At 45.9% G+C, this 23217-nt stretch overlaps 1 protein-coding gene across 1 annotated transcript in view; it reads right to left on the bottom strand.

The window, feature by feature from the left end:
- The window catches only part of Tmc3 (transmembrane channel like 3), a 36831-nt gene extending 14895 nt beyond the window's left edge, over positions 1–21936 (bottom strand). The window contains 11 exon segments of the mRNA XM_036168497.1: positions 2876–2985; positions 4236–4383; positions 7271–7314; positions 8013–8160; positions 9424–9566; positions 9662–9760; positions 10348–10454; positions 12261–12342; positions 14258–14333; positions 20603–20749; positions 21848–21936. Of these exon segments, the coding sequence (XP_036024390.1) occupies positions 2876–2985; positions 4236–4383; positions 7271–7314; positions 8013–8160; positions 9424–9566; positions 9662–9760; positions 10348–10454; positions 12261–12342; positions 14258–14333; positions 20603–20749; positions 21848–21936 (1193 nt within the window).
- Between the last annotated feature and the right edge of the window lie 1281 nt (positions 21937–23217).

Below are 23217 nucleotides of genomic sequence, written 5' to 3'. Positions count from 1 at the left end.
CAGCAGGTGTGGATAGGGTTTGGAGTCTACATCTTTCCCAGGCGATCCCACAGTAGCCATCCCCGGACAAGCCAGTTAGAAACACTAAAGCAAAAGAACATGGGTTCTGTGGGGTGATATAACATCTGGCCCATGCTTTCTGGTCTGGACATTTATGACCTGACATCATTCCACTCAGTTCTCAGAAAGTCTATGTTACACTCCCCATTCAAGGGACGAGAGAATAGACATGTGGAACACTGAGAGTTATTCAGTACATGAGACTGAAAGCACCAGCATGCCACTTGTAGATCTCAGCACCCACCCTTGGAAATACCAGCTGGATCCACAGGAGCACAGAGGGGTCTTATGAGAAACCTGTCTAAAGAAATAAGATGGATGAGGAAAGTAGCCTCTGCAGATCCTTCACTGGGTCAGTGATGTGCAAATGTGGAATCAAATCCAGTGATAGGGAAACAGCTTTACCTTTTTTTTTTTTAAAGACAGATCTCTTTTTTCCAATTAATTAATTTATTTTTATTACATACACAGTATTCTGCCTGCATATACACCTGCACGCTAGAAGAGGGCACTAGATCTCGTTATAGATGGTTATGAGTCACCATGTAGTTGCTGAGAATTGAACTCAGGACCTCTGGAAGAGCAGCCAGTGCTCTTAACCTCTGAGCCATCTCTCCAACCCAAAACAGCTTTATAATAAGGAGACTACTTCCACATGGAAAAAAATGACCCACACATCCACACCAGCCTCCTTCATCTTTATGGGGGTCAGGTAATGCCATGTGTAAGTAGACAGCTTCTTAAGGATACAACCTTGCCACTTGCTTTTCCTCTGAAACTATGAAGGCACTCTCTTGTGCATCACCCCGGGATGATCTCAGCGTGTGCCTTAGCCTGTATGGGCCACAGCCCCTCCAATGGTACATGCCACGTGCTGAGGGAAGAAGGGCCTGATGAGCTCTTGGACAGAGCTGGAGCTTAGGGTTCTCACTGCATCTTGGATGAAAGGTATCATGGTCTGTTGGTGAGTTAATGGAACTGAAATAATATGTCTTGCTTTTATTTCCAAAATTATGTCTCATTTGTCTGAGGTTATGTCTCTCTGTGGCTCTGTTTCTCTGGTTTTGAGTATGAATAACGAGGCCGATCTGTGTAATAGGATTGCTGTTACACCAAATGCAATAATGGAATTGATTCTCCCCTTGTGGCAAGGAAGGAACTGAGAAAGGTACCTCTTATCCAGGCTAGAGAGGTGCAGAGTGGAACAGAAAACAAACAAACAAACAAAAAAACAGCAGGGTGAGCAGACCCCAAGCTTTGCTCCAAGTCTATCCTGTGCTGTGGGGTTTTGATCAACTCCTTGATCTTTCTAGGGATGGCTTTCTGTCATTAGGGCAGTAGGATTTCAGGAGACGGGGTACTGGAGTCTTCAAGCCAAGCAATACCCTCACCTATTTTAGTAAATAAAATGCTGCCAGACAGCCTAGCCCTTTGTTTGCCCTATCAGCAGAGGCTTTTTTCATGTCTCTCCCTTAGAGCTTGTAGTTGGGACGGAGATGTATGTGTAGATGGCAGAGTGTAGTTAGAGTTTTCCTACCTGGCCCAGAGTGCTGTGGGATGTTTTATATGTCAAATGTGTTGCTCTGATTGTTAAAATAAATAAAGTGCTGATTGGCCAGTAGCCAGGCAGGAAGGATAAGGTAGGTGGGACAAGGAAGAGGAGAAGGCTGGGAATAGGAAGGCTGGAGACGCTACCAGCCACCTCCATGACAGAAAAGACATAAGGTACTGGTAAGCCACAAGCCACGTGGCAAAGTATAGATTAAGAGAAATGGGTTAATTTAAGATAGAAGAAGTAGATAACAAGAAGCCTGCCACGCCCATACAGTTTGTAAGTAATATAAGTCTCTGTGTGTTTACTTGGTTGATTCTGAGTGTCTATGGGCCTGGCCGGTGAGAGATATTTGTCCTGACTGTGGGCCAGTCATGAAAACTCTAACTATAGCAGAGTATAAAATGTTGGCTGCTACGTCTTTTTCAGAAGATGTTTACTGACTCCAGAGTGGAAACAATCCTTCTCAGAGCAGTCTGAGGTTTGAGGAGTGTCACCAAGTGTCACAGAAGATGGCATGGAGAAGCCAGTGTGGACAGGATAAGGAAATACTTAAGGTAAGTGCTCAGGGCTCTGATAGTTCCTATATCCTGCTCTTTACCAATACATCACTTCAAGTGGAGGAGAAAGAACTTGAGGGAAAAAACCCAGAAACCCAGCCCTTGCAATGTGGCTCTAACTCTCAAGGAGGCAGTCTTGGGATGTTCTCTTGCACACACAGTCTGCTGCAGCTCAGGCCACATCTGCTTTGACATCTGCTATGGCAGCCACTAGCTGTCTTGGTACAGCTCAGAGCATCATACAACTTTGTGCTTGGGTAGTTAGTAGCGGAGCATGGGCTGTCTCTCCCATGTCTGGCAGACAATGAGTGTCTATTTGGCCACTCAGAGTCCAACCATGGGGAGAATTCAATAATGAGGAAACCCAGACATGCATTCTATTATCTTGCTGCTCTTTTGTGTCTGCTTTTCCTGCTTGCTTTCCCCCTCTTTCCCTCTGTCCCTCCTCCTCTTCTTTCTCTGCTTCCTCTTCTCTATTACCCATAATTCCAGCTGTGTTATCTGCATCATTCTGTTCTCTCCTGCCCTGACTCCTTTCCTTTCATCTCCATTGCTCCCAGCTTTTCTTGAGCCATGTCCCTAGGGAAAGCTTTATGCTAAGTGTGGAGGAGAAGCATGCCTTAGCTCTGCAGAGATTCAGTCCCTTTGTGGGTGGATGATGGCTGAGCCACACGGGGGGTCTTCCACCTAGGATACTATATACCTTGCTAACTGGAAGCGCAGTGTTGTCCGTGGGTGGTACATCTCCAAGGCAGCGATGAGGTCAAAGGCAGATGGTGCCAGCATGGTGACAAGGGAGACCACCACACTCACCTGTGGAGAGAGTATATGTTTTCAAGTTCCTCATGCCAGTTCCCTCAACCACATTTGGTTTTCTATATGGCTATCTGCCATTCACAGGGACACTGATTAGAAACCTCCCTGAGCCTCTGAGAGTTATCCTTTTTCAGAAGGCTACTACCATTCCATCAAGTGTTTGTTCCTTTCTGGAACTCTCCTTTAAGGTCATGAGGATGCTTACGCATGCTGTCTGGGATTCAGGAGCATTTCTGTCACATTTACCAATCACTAATTCATTGTATTTATACCTTCCTGACCTTGGATGGAGGATGGAAATAATTGTGATTATTATGATCAGAAAGGGGAAGGCAGAGATGTAATTGAATATCCCTCTGTACACGGGGGATTAATTATCTGGAGAACCATGCCTGGCTCTTGTTTGTCTGGACTTAGGGCAAAAGGAAAGCGAATTTAAGCTGGCACACAAGATGCTTGAGCTAACCTAAGAAGTAATTTCTGAGCAGATGTTTTAAAATTTGCCACTTTTTAAACGTGCAAAGAGGCCCGAATTTACCTAACTCCCGTAACTGGTGTAAAACACAAGGAGGTCACCGGGTGTAATCTCAGGTTCTAAGAAATGGTCGGACACAGGTGAGCACACATGGGACAGATGTATGCCCATCTAACAGCTTTTAAAGTGGATGCTAGTTATTTTTATCAGAGTGATCCAAAAGGCGGTTTGGAGTTATTTTTGTCTTTCAAATCTTGGTAGGTCAATTGGACCAAACATTCAGGACAACAGTCACAACAAATATTAGAAATTCTGAAATTCCCCTACCCTCCTACTTGGTAGTTTTCTATTTATGGACATATTCACACAACTGGGGGTGGGTTGTTCAATACCCAAACGGTTTGTGCGGCTGGTTCTGGAAACTACTTAAGTGTTGTGTGAGGCAGCTGGTGGGATTGGAGGCACACACTGTGGGTGGGGCCTGAGAGTGTGGATGCAAAGGAATAGCAGTAGCAGGGCAAAGCTGAACCAGAAGGGTGGGTATGAGCACCTGGAGGAGTTCTTAACTGAAGATCTTCCAAGTTATTTCACCAGGACTTGATGCTACTGGGCCTGAAGGCCCTGGTCCCTACTCTAGAACTAGCAGGCTATACTCATTTCAAGAGACATTTCAGTCTAATTCACTAAAGAAGCAGAGAAGAGGAATGTTGTCACTACCCCCCGGCCCCCAATAAAGTGCAACCTGCTAATATAATTGCTGGTTACTGGGTACCTCATTCTTCTCCCAAAGTGTCAGCTCCTTCTTCGACTGCTCCAGCTTCTGGGACCTGTCCACCACAAAGTAGATGAGATAGATGCTCCCAGCCAGAGACAGGAGCACCAGGATGTTGGCGATGATTCTCAGGCAGACAGTCACCGCCCTGAAAAGAGAGGCAGTACAAGGGTACAGATGGTGAGACTTCAGGATAGGGGCCTTTCCCCTGCTTAGGGTCCTCTCTGCTCCCTCCACCTCCAATTTCTCATTTCTGAGACCTCAATAGAGTTGTAAACTCAGTGAGCCAGCAGCTTGGAACTCTAAGAAACCATCAAACATTTGTTTTAGGATCCAAGTCTGTGGGTTTCAGTCCAAGGTTTATCGCTTATAATATATCACTACAGGGGTAGGAGGTGACTCCACTGTCACTCAGGCATGAGGACCTGAGTTCAGATTCTGAGAGCCTATGTTTAAAATTATGCCAGGCAAGGTGGAGTGTACTTGTAGCCCCAGTACTTGGGTTTTTTTTTTTTTTTTTGGGGGGGGGGGCAGAGACAGGCAGATCCCTGAAGCTCATTAGCCAGCAGGCTTAGGAAAATGAGCTTTGGGTTTCAAACCATAAAGGTAGACAGGATTGAGATGCTTGATATCTACTTCTGGCATCCATGCACACACATGTGTATTCACACCTACACTAACCAATACATACGTACCTTTCCCCTCCACACACACACACACACACCACACACACACCCACACACACATTAGAGTCCTGTGATGCAGACGAAATTCACATAACATTTCCAGCAGAAGAGGAATAGGTAGGAGGGGGAAGACTGGCCTCCTGTCTTTGCAATGGCAGTTGGTGGACCCACCCATCATTCCACACTGTGAGTCTGGCATCTGGCATGCATTTCCTTGGTTATTAGTTGTCTTTCCCCTGGGTTGTGTGAGATCTCAGAATCTCCAGTCTTTGTCATCCCTGTGTCCACAGCTCTCAGAACAGCTCCCAGCACATCTAAGTCTTGGATATGCATTAGATGAACCGGCAACTCAGTCACCGCGAGATGGATTTGGGAACACCCCTCCCTTGTTTGGTTGCCTTTCCTCTGATTTTACATAGAACATGTGCCCCCCCCCACCTTTGTAAGTGCTGGGCAACTGACTGGTCGGTCTGTTCCCGGAGCATTTCCTTCTGTCCATTTTGGGGTCAGCCTCAGCCTGGTTTTCCTGAAACCAACGCTCCAGGCAAAGGCTTGTCTGCAGAGAGTTGACTTGGGAGATAATTCCAGCCAGCAGGAGTGAAGGCTGAGGAAGTGGAGGTGAGATGGCTCAGTGGTAGAGTCTGCCACAGCTGGACACAGCTGGAGGCCTTCTCAGGGTGATGGAATGCACCCGGTGACTCCATAGGTAGTCTCACCCAGAGTGTATCCAGCTTGTGGATGACAGTATGTGAGTGTGGACCAGGACCCTGTGAGCACTTCCCAGAGCAGTTAGCCTAGATATGAGCAAGCTTGCATAACTGCCCGGAGAAAGAGAAAGGGCCAAGGATGACTTGAAGGGGCACATGAGAAGTGTACCATTCCTCCCATGATGTCCCACTATTGGGGAGCTTGGGCAGGTCAAGATATTTCACTTTATCTTTGCCCTTCATCTGCATAAAGAAAACTGATTCCTGAATGAAATGGTAAATAGTGTCTTCTAGGTAAAAAAGGGAAATACAGTGTGCTTGATGACAGGGTTACTCCTTTGGAAGGAGAACACCGCAGACTCAGAGCTGTGGAGTACTGGGACAGAAAACACCGAGCAAGCTAGGTCCACCAATGCCATCCTCCTGCCTCCAAAGCACACAGTCACCATTGCCGGGATCATACTACTCACAAGGTACCAGTTAGGAGGAATGTGATGGGGACACAATGGCTGGCTCCCCATGGCCGTGTACTTGGCATCCTTCCTGTGGCCACACCAGTCAAAGCATGCTGGGTCTGGAGCCAAGCAGACAAATGGTAATTCCCTCTTTCTCTGTTTCCCCCCTGGCCCCGAGTGCCTAGGCATCTCTGTCTTCCGCTGAACAAAGTGATGAGGACCAGGACTTGAAAACTGGTTCTTCTTTGGTTGGCCAGTAATGAATTGTTGAGTAAGACCTCTTGGGTCTAGAATGAACTTAAAGGTGGCGATCATTTTTGAATTCCAGTGGTCATTTAAACCATTTGATTGGATATGATAAAGACAGACTTTGTATCTCATTGCCAGGGATGCTAATCCAAACTGAGGTCTGTGCTTTCAGAGATTGTAGATGACTGTGGTGGGCTTGTGTTCTAGCCTCTGAGAAGCCTGATGGGGCCCATCCTGTCATTTCACTGGAGAGGACATGTTGGTCAAATAGGTTGTGGGTCAGCTTTCTGGGTCACTGGGGTTTATGCCAGGGAGGGCTAGAATCCACCTCTCCCAGCTGCTTGCATATAGCTCTTTCTGGCACAGCCCCAGTAGCTAGTAGCTGCAAATTTAAATGGGACCATGCAATGAGGCAGGTGGACATGCCTGTCCTAATGCGGACAGGGCCATCGCCCCTTCATGGCAGCATCCTTCCATCCCACTGGGTCTCCATTTAAAGATCTCAAGGCAAACCTGGCCCCTAGGAGGTCATCTCAGAAGGCTCTGGTTGTGAATGGGATGCTCCTTCTATCATAGGAACTCAACGAATAGTTTCAAAATAAAATTAACAATACTTATGTGTCTTCCTTTACTTAGCAAACTAGATATTGTTACTAAAGATAGCCATTTTATTGCATAAGTAAAAGAACAGGAAACTGGTCAGTTTCAGACCCTCTGTCCAGGTGCAGCAGATACAGAAGGAGGAAGTACTCCTAGAGACAGCTATGGAGAAGGAGTGAGTTCCCACAGGTCACATCACTAAGGAGATTGACAGCAAGAGGAAAAAGGAAAAAGGAAAGAGGAACTGCCTAACAATTATGAAAATAAGATATAGATAACTCAATAACTCTTTGTACCAAATGAGGCAAAAATTAATGAATAGGCATATTAATACTTACATGTTTTTGTTTTTTTTCTTTTCTTGCTCTTCCAGTATGGCCTCCTGGAAGGAAAAACACAGGCAGCGTTAGAAGCCTAGCCTCATAACCAATTATAACCACTAGGAGTAAGGTATCCAACTGGGCATGGTGGCACACTCTGTAATCTCAGCCCTTAGGAGGATCCACTAAAGGTGCTTGGTCACATGATAAGTGTGGAGCCAGCCTGGGTCTAAAAGCAAAAAGAAAAACAAGAACATCAACAAAATCACCCCACCCAAACTGATCCATTATCTTGATTCTTATCTTCAATGGCTATGACTTTCTTCTATAAGTTTCTATTGACAGCAATGAATTAGATATCAATATAATATCAATATCAATATAAGTCAGCTGACCCCCATCTCTGACTGATTTTGCTCACATTGACTTCTAAGTTAAAGATAAAAGCTTATATATATATATATATAATGTAGAAGTATTTCTTCATTTATAGGCTTTAAGAATCCACCGTGTAATTTATAAACAAATACATGAATCAAAAATTTAAGACAAAACAATATATAGAAATAAAAGAGTCGTTTTGAGCTTTTATTCTTTACTTCCTATGGGTCCTTGAGGTACAATTCCCAGTCCCATTGACCTCCACTGGGTCTGTTGCCCTGGGTGGGGAGGAAAGGAAGTGTGCTGGTTCGGCCAGCAGGGGGTGCAGACCAGCTTGCAGACTTGATAGTCTGGAGTGCACGGTGCGGCCTTCACTCACCTTAATGCTGTTCACGATGGCGGCTGTTTTGCTCTCTGCAGCCTCTGGGTTCCCAATGAGGTAATCCCAGGCACAAAATACCCGCCAGCAGAAGGTGTAGTTTTCGTTGGAAGCACTGGCCAGGCTGGTGCGGGAGTTCTTAGCCATTCTGCAAGAGAGGCTCCCATCAGTCACAGGACTGGGTCTCAGGGATGGGACCGCTCTCTCCAGGATATCACAACCTGTCATGGAAACTTTGTGGGACCTGGGCAAAGCTGTCCTCTGACACAGCCCCTCGGTCCCTGCTTGGTGAGCAGATCACGGGCTGCACTTTAGCCACCACTTGGACCCTCAGCCCATCCTTTCACCGGATGAAAATGGTAATCATTGCAAGAGTCCTTCTGATAGGCATTCCCATTGGCACAGTGGTGACCAGCGGCCATCGAGGTATACTTGTCCCAGGAGACGTCATGTCTGCAACTGTGATGGTAAAGTGGTCACCATCCCTCTGAGATCAAGCCGTGTTCCTGTTGCTTCTGCCTATGGCAACTCGTCCCCATGGGATTCCCCCAGATCTGCTGAGTTCCTCCTGCACAGGACATTCCTTAGATAATTGAAGGCAGGAGGTCCCCCTCTCTGCCTTCTAGGCCATTTCTCCAGTAATAAGCATTGGATTTCTTCTTCAGCTACAGTTCATGCTCTCACAGCTGTTCTGAGTTGCTTTTAAAGAGTAACACCTAGTAAAGGATCGGAATTGTTCTGGTGGGGTCTTGAGGCCGCCACCAGGAGCTAAGCTAGAGAGTCTTCAGTCATCTGAAGCAGGCTTGCAACTCACTGTACATCTCTTCAAGTTTGTGGGTTTGCCTATCTATTTGCTATGCAGTTTCTGATCCCAAACACCTCTATGTGCACTTTGCCACTGGAGCCGTGGGGGCGGGGCGACAAATGGGCGAGAATAAGAAGGAGAGCACTGGCAACAGCTGAGGTAACGGGCCCGGGCTCTCCCTAGGCTCAGTGTTTCTTTGTCAACTCACATCGCTCTCTGTCTCTGTCTCTCTTTCCCCCTAGCTTTGCACAGACCTCCTCTCAATGATGACTAGGAGGCATCAATGCTTTATCACCCGGTCACAGCTGTTTGCTTTCAACCTCCTCCAGCCACCTAGATGTCATTGATGGTATCTTATTAGTGCAGCTATGGCATTTTCTAAAATCATATACTACACATACATCGCTACGCTTGTCTCTCCAAACCCCTTACAGAGGCCTGCACAAAATAGTCAATGTACAGTAAGTGACGGTTAAAATTATATAATTCTCGAGCCTTGGTCTCTTCCTCTACAAAACGGCCACAGTGACTCACAACTTTAACAGGGCTATTGACAGGATGATGTGAGAGCACACGGGTTCTAAGCGAACTCCAGACATGGCGTACTTTTTTAAGAGAATGATGAAGCTGTAAGCAAACACTGCCATCCCCACCAGGAAATATGCCAAGGGCAGGCGGTAGCCGGCTCTCCCAATCCTCCTCTCTCTTCCGTAGTACCCGTAGAACAGGACAGAGTACTGAAGGTAACCCTACAAAGACAGCAGAGTTGTCTCTGATTCCCAGATCCCAGAATTGTGGCCCTCCCCGCCCCTCAAGGCCTGGATGCAGCCGACATTAGCCTTACCCCGAGGGACCAGACAGTGTCCAGATCCTGTGCAGACATGACCTGCTCCTGGGGGATAGTCTTGCTGGCTGTACTTCCAAAGGGCTGGCCTGCGATCAGCTGGTAAGAGAGGAGGGGCTGAGATGTTCCTCTGGGCTAGGGGACTAGGTAAGAGTGATGGTGGATCCCCATGTGCCTGTGGAGATGCCATGAGTACGGTTTGCTTGCCTGCGCTGTTACTGTGTAAACCCATGTGAGAGAATTAGTAGTGGCTAGATCACTGAGGTCCCCAGACCTCTTCTTCCAGGAGAAAAGGAAGAGTTCCATTTATAGGAAGGAGTTCAGTTGGAATACTGGGGAGGCAAACAGCATCTAGACCAGTTAGAGTATGTCACCTCTTCTTGTATGACCAGAGAGATATGGATAGGAATGTTTTTTACATCATTAAGTGGTTGGGGAAAATAATCGAAAGAAAACCATCATAATATGAAATTCAGATTTCAGCCACCCTCACTGCTCTCTGCAACACTCAAACTTTCTTTCATGATACATGGCAAATCTAAGCAGTAGTGACTGAGTATATTCACTGTGTTCTTCTGCAGAAAGCTGCCATGTCCTGCCTATCCTTCCTATGATGTCAGTGAGGGCAGCAGCTTATAGCACCCACCTCTCTTGCACGCCTTGCACCTCTTGGCTCCGACTCTTACCTCAGGAATGACAACAAAAGCACCTGTCATCACCGTGAGCACTATGTTAATTCCGAACAACCACCTCAGGAAGATGAAGTAGGAGGCCACGCCAGATCCGAAGTGACCTATGGGCAGACAACACGAGAGTGGCTCTGCTCAAGCCTCACAGAGCAGAAAGCCTGCCTCCAGCAGGACTGCCATTCACCTCCACCAGCAGCACACACAGGAAGAGTGATGTGGTATTGATGACCCCCACTGGCTGGGTCAGCATCCTGTGCCTGGCCTCCAGCCCTTCGTACCGAAGACTAGCTCTAGTGGAGGACTGCTATCTGATACTGTCCCTGGTGCTGTACTCAGCTAACATGCCAAGGGAAATTTACTAACTTATGCATGTTTGGGAAAGTTAGAAACTTTCGAGACTTTCATATACTTCTGTCCTATTTTGAATCACTTTGCGTATTCTAAGGTTTCTCTAAGATCCTTTGTCTTAATTTCAACATTAAAAATATCATAGTGTTAACAACTGAGGAAGCCAGATAAAGGGTATGTAGAAACTCTGTAATGTTCTATATACACATACTTCCTCTAAATTTAAAGGTAAGAGAGCATTTAACTCCATTGAAATATCGAACATGATTTTTCTAACTTTCCATCTAGCCTTTGATTTTTTATGTATATGAAGTCTATTTTCTGAGGCTGGAGACATGGCTCAGCAGCTAAGAGCATCAGTGGCTTTTCCAGAGGACTTGGGGTTGGCTCGCAACCATCTCCACTTCCAGACACCCTCTTCTGGCTTCTGTGGGCAATGCTCACATGTGGTGCACAGACACATACATGCAGGTAACGCTCCCACACACTTGAAAATAAACAAATCTTTAAAAAGCATTTTCCAATAATTAAATTAAAAAGCAGTTTTCTGGATAGTTCCCCCCTTCACTTTTATGATTAAAGGGTCTCCATGCTAAGGTCTCATTTATTATTCTTTCTTTAAAGATTTTCATGATTTCTGACTGTATATTCATACTATTTAATAGAATATTAATATGAAAGGACTAGCTTTACTCTTTGAAACAGCTGAACCAATTGTCCTGGCAATATTTACAGAGTGATTTCTATTGACTCCAGTAAAAGTTGCATGCAGAAGGAGTGGTCTGCCTTCTTATCTGTTTCTGAAATGTTTGCCTGTTCCTTTGAACATCAGTCAGTCCCCACACTGTGTTGCTCTGTTGTTTAACTTTTATTAATATATTTTATTTAACCTTTTGTTCATGTAATTTTTTGGGAATATTTTCTTACTCCTATCTCCCAATCTATCTCTTGGATGTTTTCCTTTTTGCATTTTATGATCATGTGATCAAGGACTCTAAGCAATACACTGAGCATGTTTGTGGAATTGCATTAAACTTGGGAACTGATTTTTGGGAATGTCTCCAAAAAACATCATTGGCTCCAGCTTCATGCTTTCCTTCACTTTGGGACATTTTAAAGGTTGTTTATCCTCTGTGCGTGTGGGCCATGAGGAGAAAGGGATTTGGAGTATGATTTATTTATTTTTTGCATGGATCTTCTAAATGCTTAGAGTCTTCTATAAAAGCATGTGTTTTCATGTTTATATGTGGGAATTACATCTTCCTTCTCTTTACAGTTTTTCACTGATCCTTCAGAGTTTGCTCTCTGACCGAATGAATGAACTGGGAGTGATCATGCAGCCATGGCTGAATGTAGAAATGCAGCATGGGAACTTTCCACTTTCTGGGAGGTGGTGAGGGCACCAGGTCTTCCATCTCTTCATCCCCATGTGAGCAGGGTCTCTAGCTGTATAAGTACCCTGGCTGACTCTATGGCGTAAAATGGCCAAGGCTCACCAGACGTCTTGGGCTGTGTGCTGGTCACAGCTGCACACCCCCTCCACTCCTCCAGTGGATACTTACTCTCAATTTTCTTTATCCTCATTTCCCAGGGAATGAAGATGACCACAAAGTTACAGGCCAAACGGGCGAATTTCCGCCAGAGCTAGACAGGAGAGGCCATGATTAGAAAATTTCTCATTCATAACCTTGGTAATGGCTAGGGCTCTGGGGTTCTGGGTAGAGGAGGGACTCCCGGTCACACCCACAGAACCTTTAATTATGGCTTTGCAGGCCGTTAAACATTTCCAAGACCAAAGTAGCCCCGTATTTTCCCTGTATCCTGACCAGGCAGGGTACATCTGTTTGCACTCTGTGCTATGGGGTCTGTGTTTCTTTTTGGAGACAGACTCTCATGACTTCCAGGCTGGTTTCAAATTCACTGTGTACCTAAGTATAACCTTGAACTTCTGATCCTCCTGTCTCTACCTCAAGTGTAGGGATTCCACACCATCAAGTTAGTGTGATGCTAATTGAGATCAGGACTTTGCACATGCTAGGCAACTACTCTACCAACTGAGCCACACTCCAGCCATGAGATCTACATTCTTTTGGCTCAAAGTCTGCCTTATTCATGGGTTGAGGACTAGAAAAGTGGAGATCACACAAAGAATCTTATCTCAAGATACCCATCAGACCCAGCCATAGACTCCTAGTAGCTCCTAGTAGATTTACAGGTGAGTGGAGCCTATAAATCCATTTGATTCACCAGCTCCCCAGATGATTCTATCTGCACCCTTTTTTAAAGACCAAAAGTCTAGAATCTTCCCTTAAAATGAGTTCCACCCTAGATTCGTCTTGTATCCTACAAGCTAGTTCCTGGCCTTGGTCCTGGCCAAAGCTGCCAAGAATAAGCTTGGGAATTTTGTCTTGTGGACTTGTCATACCATTGCCAAGAGTATGAAATCATTACTCTCTTTCTCAGGGGAGAACAAAGCAGAATGTGGCCTAGGCCGGCTCTGCTCTCCAGCAAAATTGACAGGTTGTGCATTCTAACACACAAACAGTCCCGGTTTGTGTTGGAAGCAAATGATATCATTGCACAAGGAAGAGCCACAAATGTAATTACCGCATTCCCAACTGTAAGACAGCACACGGTCCTAACACAGACTCACAGGATAATGTCATTCTGGATGCATCTGCTAAGGCCAGACGGCTGCTTGCACATGGAAATCTGAGTTTTATCAGAAGTTGGAACTGTCTTTAGCTCATGATTTGAGAACTAAGTCAAATGACAGGCACTACTCCCATGAGCAATCACACAGACTACATGTGAACAGCCAGGAGCAGATATCTCTGTCTCTGAATTCTCCTTGTTAGGGTCACTGGACTTTCTTGACATTTTCTTATGTCTGCCTGGCACTCTGCATTTTGCATACCTACCTCATATCCAGAGCCCAGAAATATACCAAACTTCCTGACCCCTCCCATCCCTATGGTCCTCAAAGGCAGGGCTGCTCAAGCATCCTTCAGCAAAGGCCTGGGCTTAGTAAGCATCAGGTCTCTGCACTGTTTTAAGGTCCTAATGTCACAGAAGCACACGGCAGGAGTCAGCGATCTGAGCTCTAGTTCTCACTATACACCTGTCTTATCATGAGCCCTCAGAAAGTTCTTTTCTTTCCTTGGATCATCTATAGAAGGAATAGCAGAGCTCAGTGAGTGGCACCCAGTCCTTTTCCCATTTTTAATTGTCTGAGGACTTCAATGTGAGGGCCATGGGGATATAGCCAAATATAGGGATGAAGCAAGTGAAACATAAGGGGTTGAGTCAGGAAGGGTCCTGGATAATTCTCACAAAAAATTTCCTTCTCCCCACGAACTAGACTTACCTATAGCATGCACCTGATAACAGATGGTGCCTGGGACTAAGGGCCAGGTTTGGCAAAGTTCAACCTTGCTGACTCATGCCCTCTTTTGCAGGTGTTAATGCTGGGTGCTCCTAACCTACACATGATCACTGGGGCAATGGCGGCTTCTGGGTTCTAGAGACAGCAGGAGAAGAGGCTGGCTGTGCTCTTTACCTCTGCTCCTGCTGCTTGGTAGCCTCGGGTCCTAGTCAACCTCCCTTCAAACTTCAGTACAATCTCCTTTGCTCGTCTGAGAGAAGAAAAACATAAAAGTTACCACAACTTTACCACATTCAACACTTTTCAAAATATGAGAAGGAAGGCACAGGAACTGATACAGGAGAAGAATTAACATATTTCATTTCCTGACTCTTGCTAACAAGAAAATGCCTCTAAAACTATTCTAAGGGGCTGGAGAGGTGGTGCAGCAGTAAAGACTGCTTACTGCTCTGTCCGAGAACCCGAGTCCTCCTCCCAGTACCACATGGTGGCTTACAGCCCCCTATAATTCCAGTTCCAGCAGATTGGATGCCCTCTTCTGACTTCCACAGACACCTGTACACACATGGTGCACAGAAAATCATGCAGGCGTGCTCAGGCACACACGTGTGTGCACACACACTCTCTCTCATACACATCTTACAACTGTCATGGCATTTATGTGGATGAACTAATTGGAAATAGTGAATTCACACCAGTCAGTTATGACTGAATTTCTCCAAGTGCTTCTTAGGCTGGTAGCTGGCTGGGGAACACAGGATTTGGGTAGCCTGAGAACAGCTGATATACATCAGCTCCTCCACTTGACAGCTTGGCTCTTCCAGGCATTTCTTCTTATTGTATTTCTTGAGATTTTATTTTTGCGTGTGTGAGTGTTTGTCTGCATATATGTTTGTGTACCACTTGTATGATGCAGTGCCGGTGGAGGTCAGGGAGTTAGATCCTCTGGGACTGGAGTTATAGATCACTGCAAGCTGCTATTGTATGTCCTGTGAACTGACTCCAGTTCTCTGGAAGATCACTGTCTCCCCAGCCCCTTTTGGTCACTTCTTTAGGAGTGAAAGCCATACCCTTCTTCAAGGAGCCTGCTTCAAGAAAGGGGCACTGTCAAGTTAATGAGTGTAATGAAGCTGTGTTTATATGGCCATGAACCTGACCTCTGCCTCCCAACTGCTGGGATTAAAGGTACATGCCACCATACCCAGAAAATGATTGATTCTTAAAAATGGACAACATTTGGAATTGGAGGAATTTATTTAGTCAATAAAATGCTCTCCTTACAAGCATGAAAAAATGAATTCAATCTCCCAAAACCACCATAAAGGCTAGGTGTGATGGTGATCACTTGGAATTTCACTATTAGAAATAGTCAAGTTGACCTAGCCTGCTTGGTGAGGCCAGATCCATACAAGTAAGATACCTATTTCATAAAATGAGGTTGAGAAAGTCCTGAGGCATGGCACCAGAGGCCATCCTCTAGCCTCCACAGTATGTACACAGACACGAACCTACTCTCCCCCCTCCCACTCATATACACACACACACACATCCACATGCAAGTATGCACGTGTACATATTTACAGTAGGCTGAATTCACTGGAATAGTTATGGTTAAAATAATAACTGAATGAGTAACAGGGTTGGAATGTGAGTGTTAGCACCATGAGCTGAGCTGATGTCAGAGGCTCTCAGAGATGCACACTGTTCAAATAATCTAATGATTTTATATATATATATATATATATATATATATATATATATATTATAATAATCTGACCCAAGGCAAAGCTACTCATCCACACCTGATGATCAGCCTCTCTGTGGGGTTACACTCAGTACTGAAGACCTCAGTTCCACTCAGTCAGTTTGTGGGTTGGACAGGTTTATTTAACAGGACATTCCTGTATGTGCTTCCCCAAGCCATCCTGATAACACCCACTGAATGTAAATCCTTTGGGAGCACAAGGGACAAGTCAATTCCTGTTTCCACAGACAAGGTGACCTCCCCAAATCATCACTTCACCAAATTCTGGAGTTTAGACTTCTGTTCCACTAACTGCAATATCTTCATTATAATTTGTTTTTGTTGAGTCTGGGTCTCGAGTGTGGCCCAGGCTGGCCTTGAACTTGCTATATAGCCAAGGATAACCTTGATCTTCCTCTTCCTCCTCCTCTCTCCTCCTTCTGAGTTTTAATACCCTCATTATTGTAGCCTACCACCCACACTCACTGGCTCTACTCTGATGAAAATAACAGATACAGAAAGGATGAAAGTTGATGTCCTAGCCTATGCCATGCCCTTCACACCAGGGAGAGCTTTTAAACACATATACAGTATGCATGTAAAAAAATAAAATACTGCAAAAGTCAAAATGGCAAATGATTTCATCATCTTATTTGTAACTTTGTTCCTTGAATGTATTTTTTGCACTCTTATTTTGGGTCAAGGACAGTGGAATACAGACATGCATAAAATGTTGGGGTTCAAGAGAAGATCGTCAGTCACATATGCAATTAGCAAGATACATTTATTACTTCCAACATGTTGGGGTGTCAAGTTGTGACAAGGGGGAGGGGTTTGCAAGCTTCTTTTAAGCAGAGTTAGGAGAATTCCAGGGAGCAGGAATTAATCTGATGCTAATTGGTGGGGGAAAGATTAATTTAGGGGCTGATTGGTGGGAAGCTCTAATGGTTAGGGACCTTTTAGCTACAGGGTAGGAAAAGCTCTCTTGGCCAGCAGAAGGCTGTGGAGCACCTACTGATTGGTTGCCCCTGAGTTGTGGTCTTCCTGAGGACTGCGTGCTCAGCCCCAGGCAGTTCCAGTCAACTAAAACTAAGGCCTGGTCCCTGGCAGGGCCATTAGAAACCTGTCCTGGATCTGGTCTGGCTCCCCAGCCCTCTCATAAAAGAGTTGTCCTAGACGGGCTTCCTACTCAGTAAAGATGCCCCAGCTGTCAAGATGCAGTGATGAAGAAGAGGTCACAGCAGCTCTGTGGTGGAGAATGATAGGGGTAGAGAGATGAGGGAGGGGAACACACAACTCAGGCCCAGAAACAGGAAGCAAGCGTGTGTGGCGTCTTGGAAGACAGATAGTTTTTACTGGTATTGGAGTCCTTCCTTGATTTCTAAGCAGTCAGGGTTCAGTGCCTTCTGCACCCTCCAGAGACACCAGGACAAGCCTGGGTGGGTCCAATTAGAGCCGTGGTGCTCCAGTAGCTCTTCAAGGTAAAGAGCAAGAGACGCCAGTCACGAGGGGATGACAGAGGAGCCTTGCTGTCAGCCTGAGGTGTGGCCTGCATCTGCCAGTTTGGGAGCTCTGGTGAGTCAGACAACATGATTGAGTTCACCGGACACCAGAGTTTGTGTTTTATTCCTGAAGTTATCTGAAAAAATGGCAAGCAGCTCTGTTCTGGTCTCAATATTTAAAAAGGTTTAATTTGGGCTCAAGGGAATGAGTTGCATCTTAGTGCGGGTTTTTATTGTTGTGAAGAGGCACCATGACCCAGGCAACTCTTAGAAAGAAAGCATTTAATTGGGGCTGGCTCACTTACAGTTTCAGAGGTTCAGTCCATTATCCTCATGGTGGCGAGCATGGAGGCATGCAGGCCGATGTGTGGCTGGAGCTCAGAGTGCTACATCTTACAGGCAACAGGAAGTCAACTGACAATCACATTGAGGGAAGCTGAAGCAAAAGTGACCTCAAAGCCCACCCCCACAGTGACACACTACTTCCAACAAAGCCCCACCTCTTAATAGTGCCACTCCCTTTGGGGGCCATTTTCTTTCAAACCACTACAGTTGCTAATGGTGTTAGCATGAGAAACTGAAGTTGGATACCCAACCCAGGTAAAAGCTGGGCACAACATTGTATATTTGTAAGCCTAGCGCCACGTGGGTGGGAGACATGATATAGAGAACTCACTGACCGGCTAGTCTAGCTGGAATAGTGAGCTCCAGGTTCAGTGAGAGACTTTGTCTCAAAGAATAAGGTGGAGAGTGACAGACAGGAAGATGGCTGATGTTGACCCCTGGGCATTATTAGTGCACACACAAGTCAGCTCTCTCTGTCTCTCTCTCTCTGTGTCACACACACACACACACACACACACACACACACACACAGAGTTTAACTCCCCATTACTTAGATGGAAAACTGTCATTTCTAAATGGTGTTTGAAAGTTCTGGTAGAACTTAATCTTCTTTAGCTTTAAATTGATTGCTCCAAAGATTACTTAAGATCTCTATAGTTAACACAGACCTGGACTTGGGGTCAGAGCATATAGTTTATTTTTTTAAATACATTTATTTATTTTTTATTTTATATCCTGGCCACAGTTTCCCCTCCCTCCTCTCCTCCTAGCCCTTCCCGCCAACCCCCCTCTCTTCCCACCCCCCATTCTACTCCTCCTCCCTTTCTGTTTCAGAAAGGGCAGGTCTCCCATGAGTATCAACAAAACATGGCATATCAAGTTGCAGTAAGACTGAGCACCTCCCCATGTTTCAAGGCTGGGCAAGGCAATCCAGTATGAGGAGTAGGGTCCCAAAAGCATGTAAAAGAGTTGGAGACAGCTCCTGTTCCCACTGTTCCCACAAGAGGACCAAGCCACATAACTGTGACATATGTGCAGAGGGCCTGGGTCAGTCCCATGCAGACTCCCTGGTTGTTGGTTCAGTCTCGGTGAGCCCCTATGAGCCCAGGTTAGTTGATTCTATGAGTTTTCTATGGTGTCCTTGACCCCTCTGGCTCCTTCAGTCCTTCCTCCCATCTTCTGCTGGATTCTTTGAGCTCTGCCTAATGTTGGCTATGGGTCTGCATCTGTTCCCATCCATTACTGGATGACCCCTCTCTGATGACAATGGGGCTAGGCACCAATTTGGTGACAGGAGATGGCCAGGTCAGGCTACATATCCACTATGGCTAGGAGTGTAAGCTGGGGTCATCCTTGAAGATTCCTGGGTGATTCCCTTGCGCCAGGTTTTTACCCGACCAGGACATGCTCCCACTTTCCAGTAGTCTCTTCCAGTACTCTCCCCCTCCATTGCCCCACCACAACCTGATCGCTCATGCTCCCATCCCCCCTGCCCTCAGTCCTCCCAGGAAATCTCTTCTATTTTGGGCACTCACTGGCTGCAGTTGCTCAGGCTGCTTTCTTAATGTCTCAATCGATCTTTCTCATCTGACGAGTGGACACAGTGTTGTCCACCCTCAAAGGATGGAGATGATGAGATCCAGAAACAGACATAGGAAGTGGTCAGAGGAGAACCCACTCTAGCCTTTTGAGAAGAAGGTGTGAATGTCTTTAGCCAGAGGGGCATGATGGTCAGACTGGGACTCAAATCTCAGGAAGGGGTGATTTGATAGGAAGATGTACCAGCCTGATAGACGGGAGGTATGGAGGAAAAGGAATGCACACTGGCATCTAGAAAACCACCGGGAAGAGCACGATAGGACAGTAGTTCTGGATGTACAGGAGGTGCCTGAACAACAGGTATGGGGATTGCTGCACAGTAAATTTATCTTTTAAACATAACGTCCACCACCACAGCTCAGTAGCATCAGTCATGAAGACCACGCCGCCAGCTCCCTGATGGGATCTGTGGCAATCCCTTCGTAGGCATGCATATTACATATTGAACACATAGCTGACACAATGTTCAGCACATCTAATGTTCAATAAGCTCAAACTTCAGAAGTTCAAACCTGAATGGACGAAAGGATCAAGCTGATGAATATCAAAAATTCTGGGGACCTGGGATGTAGTTCAGTGGTCCAGTATGGGCTATTATGCATGAAGCCTTGGGTTCCATCCCCATTGTCACAGAGATGAGAAGAGAGAGAGAGGGTAGGGAAGACTGGGTTCATCTCTGGTAGTGTCTGGCTCTGAGAGGTGCCACAGGCAGTGTTTTTGACAGCACTCCAAGTGTTTAGCTGTTGATATTTTCAGCAACACTGTTGCAGGAGGTAGGAGTCATTGTTTACCTTCACTTCTGCTTCAAAGAGAGGATCCTGTATCTGGAGAAATAGGAAACTTGTCCAACATCAAACAGCTGGAGGTGGAAAGAGGTAGTATTGGAATTCATAACTATGAATTAACTTTGAGGGAGACAGAGTCTCTAACAGACTCAAAATATCCTAATAACCTGGCCACTGAAGAGAGTTCCTTCCCAGGAGAGATAAAGCAGGGAGTTAAGGGGATGTATCTTTGATTCCAGCTCTTACCCTGTCTCCTGTGAGTTGGGAGACAATGTGAAAATCTAGTGTTTAGAAAAGAGATTAGAAACCCCAAACTGTCTACCAACACAACACAACACAACACAACACAACACAACACAACACACACACACACACACACAGTAACAGCTATGTGACTAGATGGTCCCTTCAAGCATCTTTGGGAGTTTTCTGAGTCAGACACAAGATAGTCGCAGTTCTCTTGACCCCAGCTTCCATGGGCAGGATGTGGCTGTTTATCATAAAGTATATTCCCTTTTATTAATGATTGCCATGGAGGCCTTACCTCAGTGCCCGCAGCTTCTGGCCCATGGTCCAGGGTCTGCAGCGGATATTTGCCATGAGATCTTTCTGGAACTGTATGTTCTGGAAGATTTGTTCCGGATCATTGCTGTCCCCGCTTTCATCAGCATTAAAGCTGTCATCTGAGTTACTGAATGGAAACGGAGCATCATGGAGGAAATCCAATTATAGAATTGCTTCCAGCAAAGAGCATCTTTCTTAAGTAATTTCTGCATCTCACTATCCTAGGGTCAACTGGACGGTGTGTATGTGTGTGTGTGTGTGTGTGTGTGTGTGTGTGTGTGTGTGTGTGTCCATAGACTGAGAGTCAGCAGCCCACTGAAACTCATTTGTGGGATTCTATTACTTCAGTGGTCAGTGAAAAAGAATGACTTCTCAAGGTAAGAGACACCAAAGGAGAGAGCTGAGGAGGATTTCCCTGTTTGAGTTCACTCTTAAGGAGTAGCAGTTTTGGTAGGGGAGACAATCTCATTTATAGGTTCACCAAGGTGACCAGCCAAATTTAGAGGAAGAATTCCTCCTTCTTCTGCACTGAAGGCTAAAGAAATAAACACAAACCTATATCACCTAGAGATGACTCTCTGTTCACTTGTGTTCATTTTAAACCCAAGGCAAGAGAGTTAGTAAGTGCCCCCTCCCACCCCAAGGAAAAAATGAGTTAAGCGAGTGCATGGGGCAGACTCCTCCAGGGCATAGCGACTGTGTAGAAAAACACCCTTTCAACTTATAACAGAGTCTTTCCTCCCTAGTAATGTTTGATATGTAACTCAATACGTTTTTTAAGTGGAGATGAATAATCTATAGCTTTTTAAAGATAAAACATTTCCTTTAATTCTAATTGAGGTGTCTTTTATTTTCTTGAAGGAAACTTTTCTCCGGAGTTAGCGGAGCTTTCAGTATTTAACAAAAACCTAATGCTTTCAGTTCCCACCCTTGCCCACGCCTAAGTCATCAGAAGCCTTTCCAGCAAACACCTGATTTGTCTGAGGTGACAGGTGTCTTGTCTGCTCTCTTCCGACACTAGCAATCAAGGAAGCAGGGACAGGCAGAAAAAACCTATGGTGGAGTTGGCGGGCGATAAAGTGCGTGCAGCATCCAGCTCCTGTCAGCAGCAGTAGCTTGCAGCTTCTCCCTCTCCGAGCATTGCGGAGGTTGACACCCCAGTTCCCTGTGACCCCAGAGAAATAAGTGTATGCATTCATTTTGGAGAACCCAGCAGGGCACTCACCCAAGCAGCAGAGAGTCCTGGTAGAGGTAGCACTGGCTGGCGTTTCTCCGGATGCTTCTGTAGCGCTGGGATGCCTTTGAGGTTTTCATGAGGCCTGGTCTGCTGCCAATGGTCCCTGGGGATAGCCAGGGAGCTGGGATGCTGGGAGCCTGCAGGCAGGGGTCTGTTCCGAATGAGCTTTCGGAAAGGGGCCTGCAGAGTTGATCTGCTCTTCTCCCTCAGAAGCAGGAGCCAATGCCAGCCTGCATCTGGTGTTGGGGCAGAAAAGAAGCCAGGAGGCCAGCCAGGATCATACATATGTAATAGTGAGGTGGGCGTGCCCATATTCATTGGCTGGGATCGGGACAGTAGGAGGCGTGGCCCGGTGGTCTAGGGATGACTTGGTTCTTCCCAAAGTCTATCTGCAATCTCCTCTGCCCAGACAGGACTCAGAGACTTGCAAACTCCACTCCATCTCACCGTGACTGATAATCACTGAATGCTTGGGGACCAGAGAAGGCAGGGTGAGGTGTTCTCATTCTTGTCTCGCCAGAAGAGGTTTAAGACAGCAAGCACACCGCTTGCTACTCAGGCCCAGACAATAACGTTCTATGCCTCCCCCCCCCCACCCACATCCTTTTGTTTTTGTGCTTTGAAAGATGTCAAGCTTACAGAAAGTTGATGCCGCAGTACCATAAACGTCTGGTTATTTTCAACATGGATTCACCACTTATGTTTGCCACAGTTGCTCTAATTCTACCCACGTTCTCCTTGCCCCTGCTGTTTGCAAGGAAATGCCAGAAATAATGGCATTTCAGCCTTAGAGATGTCTGTGTTCCAGTAACAGAAACAGAATCACTCTATAGTTTCACATGTAGTAAGTGTGGATATAGCAATACATACAATGACACCATAAAACTGAGTTTGAGAAAAATTAAGATTTTTTTTTAAGGGCTGCAGAAATGGCCTAGCAGTTAAAAGAATGTGCTGCTCTTCCAGAGGACCTGAGTTCAGCTCACTAACCCCATGTAACAACAAAATCAAGGAACCTGATGACCCATTCTGTCTTTTGTGGACATCTGCATGTGCGTCTCTCTCTTTCTCTCTCTCTCTCTCTCTCTCTCTCTCTCTCTCTCTCTCTCCAAAAAGAAATCTTTAGGAAACAAGACTTTGGAGATTCATGTATGTTGGAGATCAAAAAATAGCTAGCTTCTGAAAATAAGACACCTTGCCCATACTAGGCCTTGGACAAAGCCCCAAAACTCCTCCCTGTCCTAGCCACAGGCACAATGGAGCCTATTCCCATGTCGCCTGCACATTTCCCTTGTTAGTTATATACTGACTTCTCAGTCAAACATCTCATCCCAACCCTAGGACCTTCCCGCGTTTGT

Source organism: Onychomys torridus, chromosome 1 (genome assembly GCF_903995425.1).
Source record: "Onychomys torridus chromosome 1, mOncTor1.1, whole genome shotgun sequence".
Taxonomy (NCBI): domain Eukaryota; kingdom Metazoa; phylum Chordata; class Mammalia; order Rodentia; family Cricetidae; genus Onychomys; species Onychomys torridus.
This window is presented reverse-complemented; position numbering and strand designations above follow the sequence as displayed.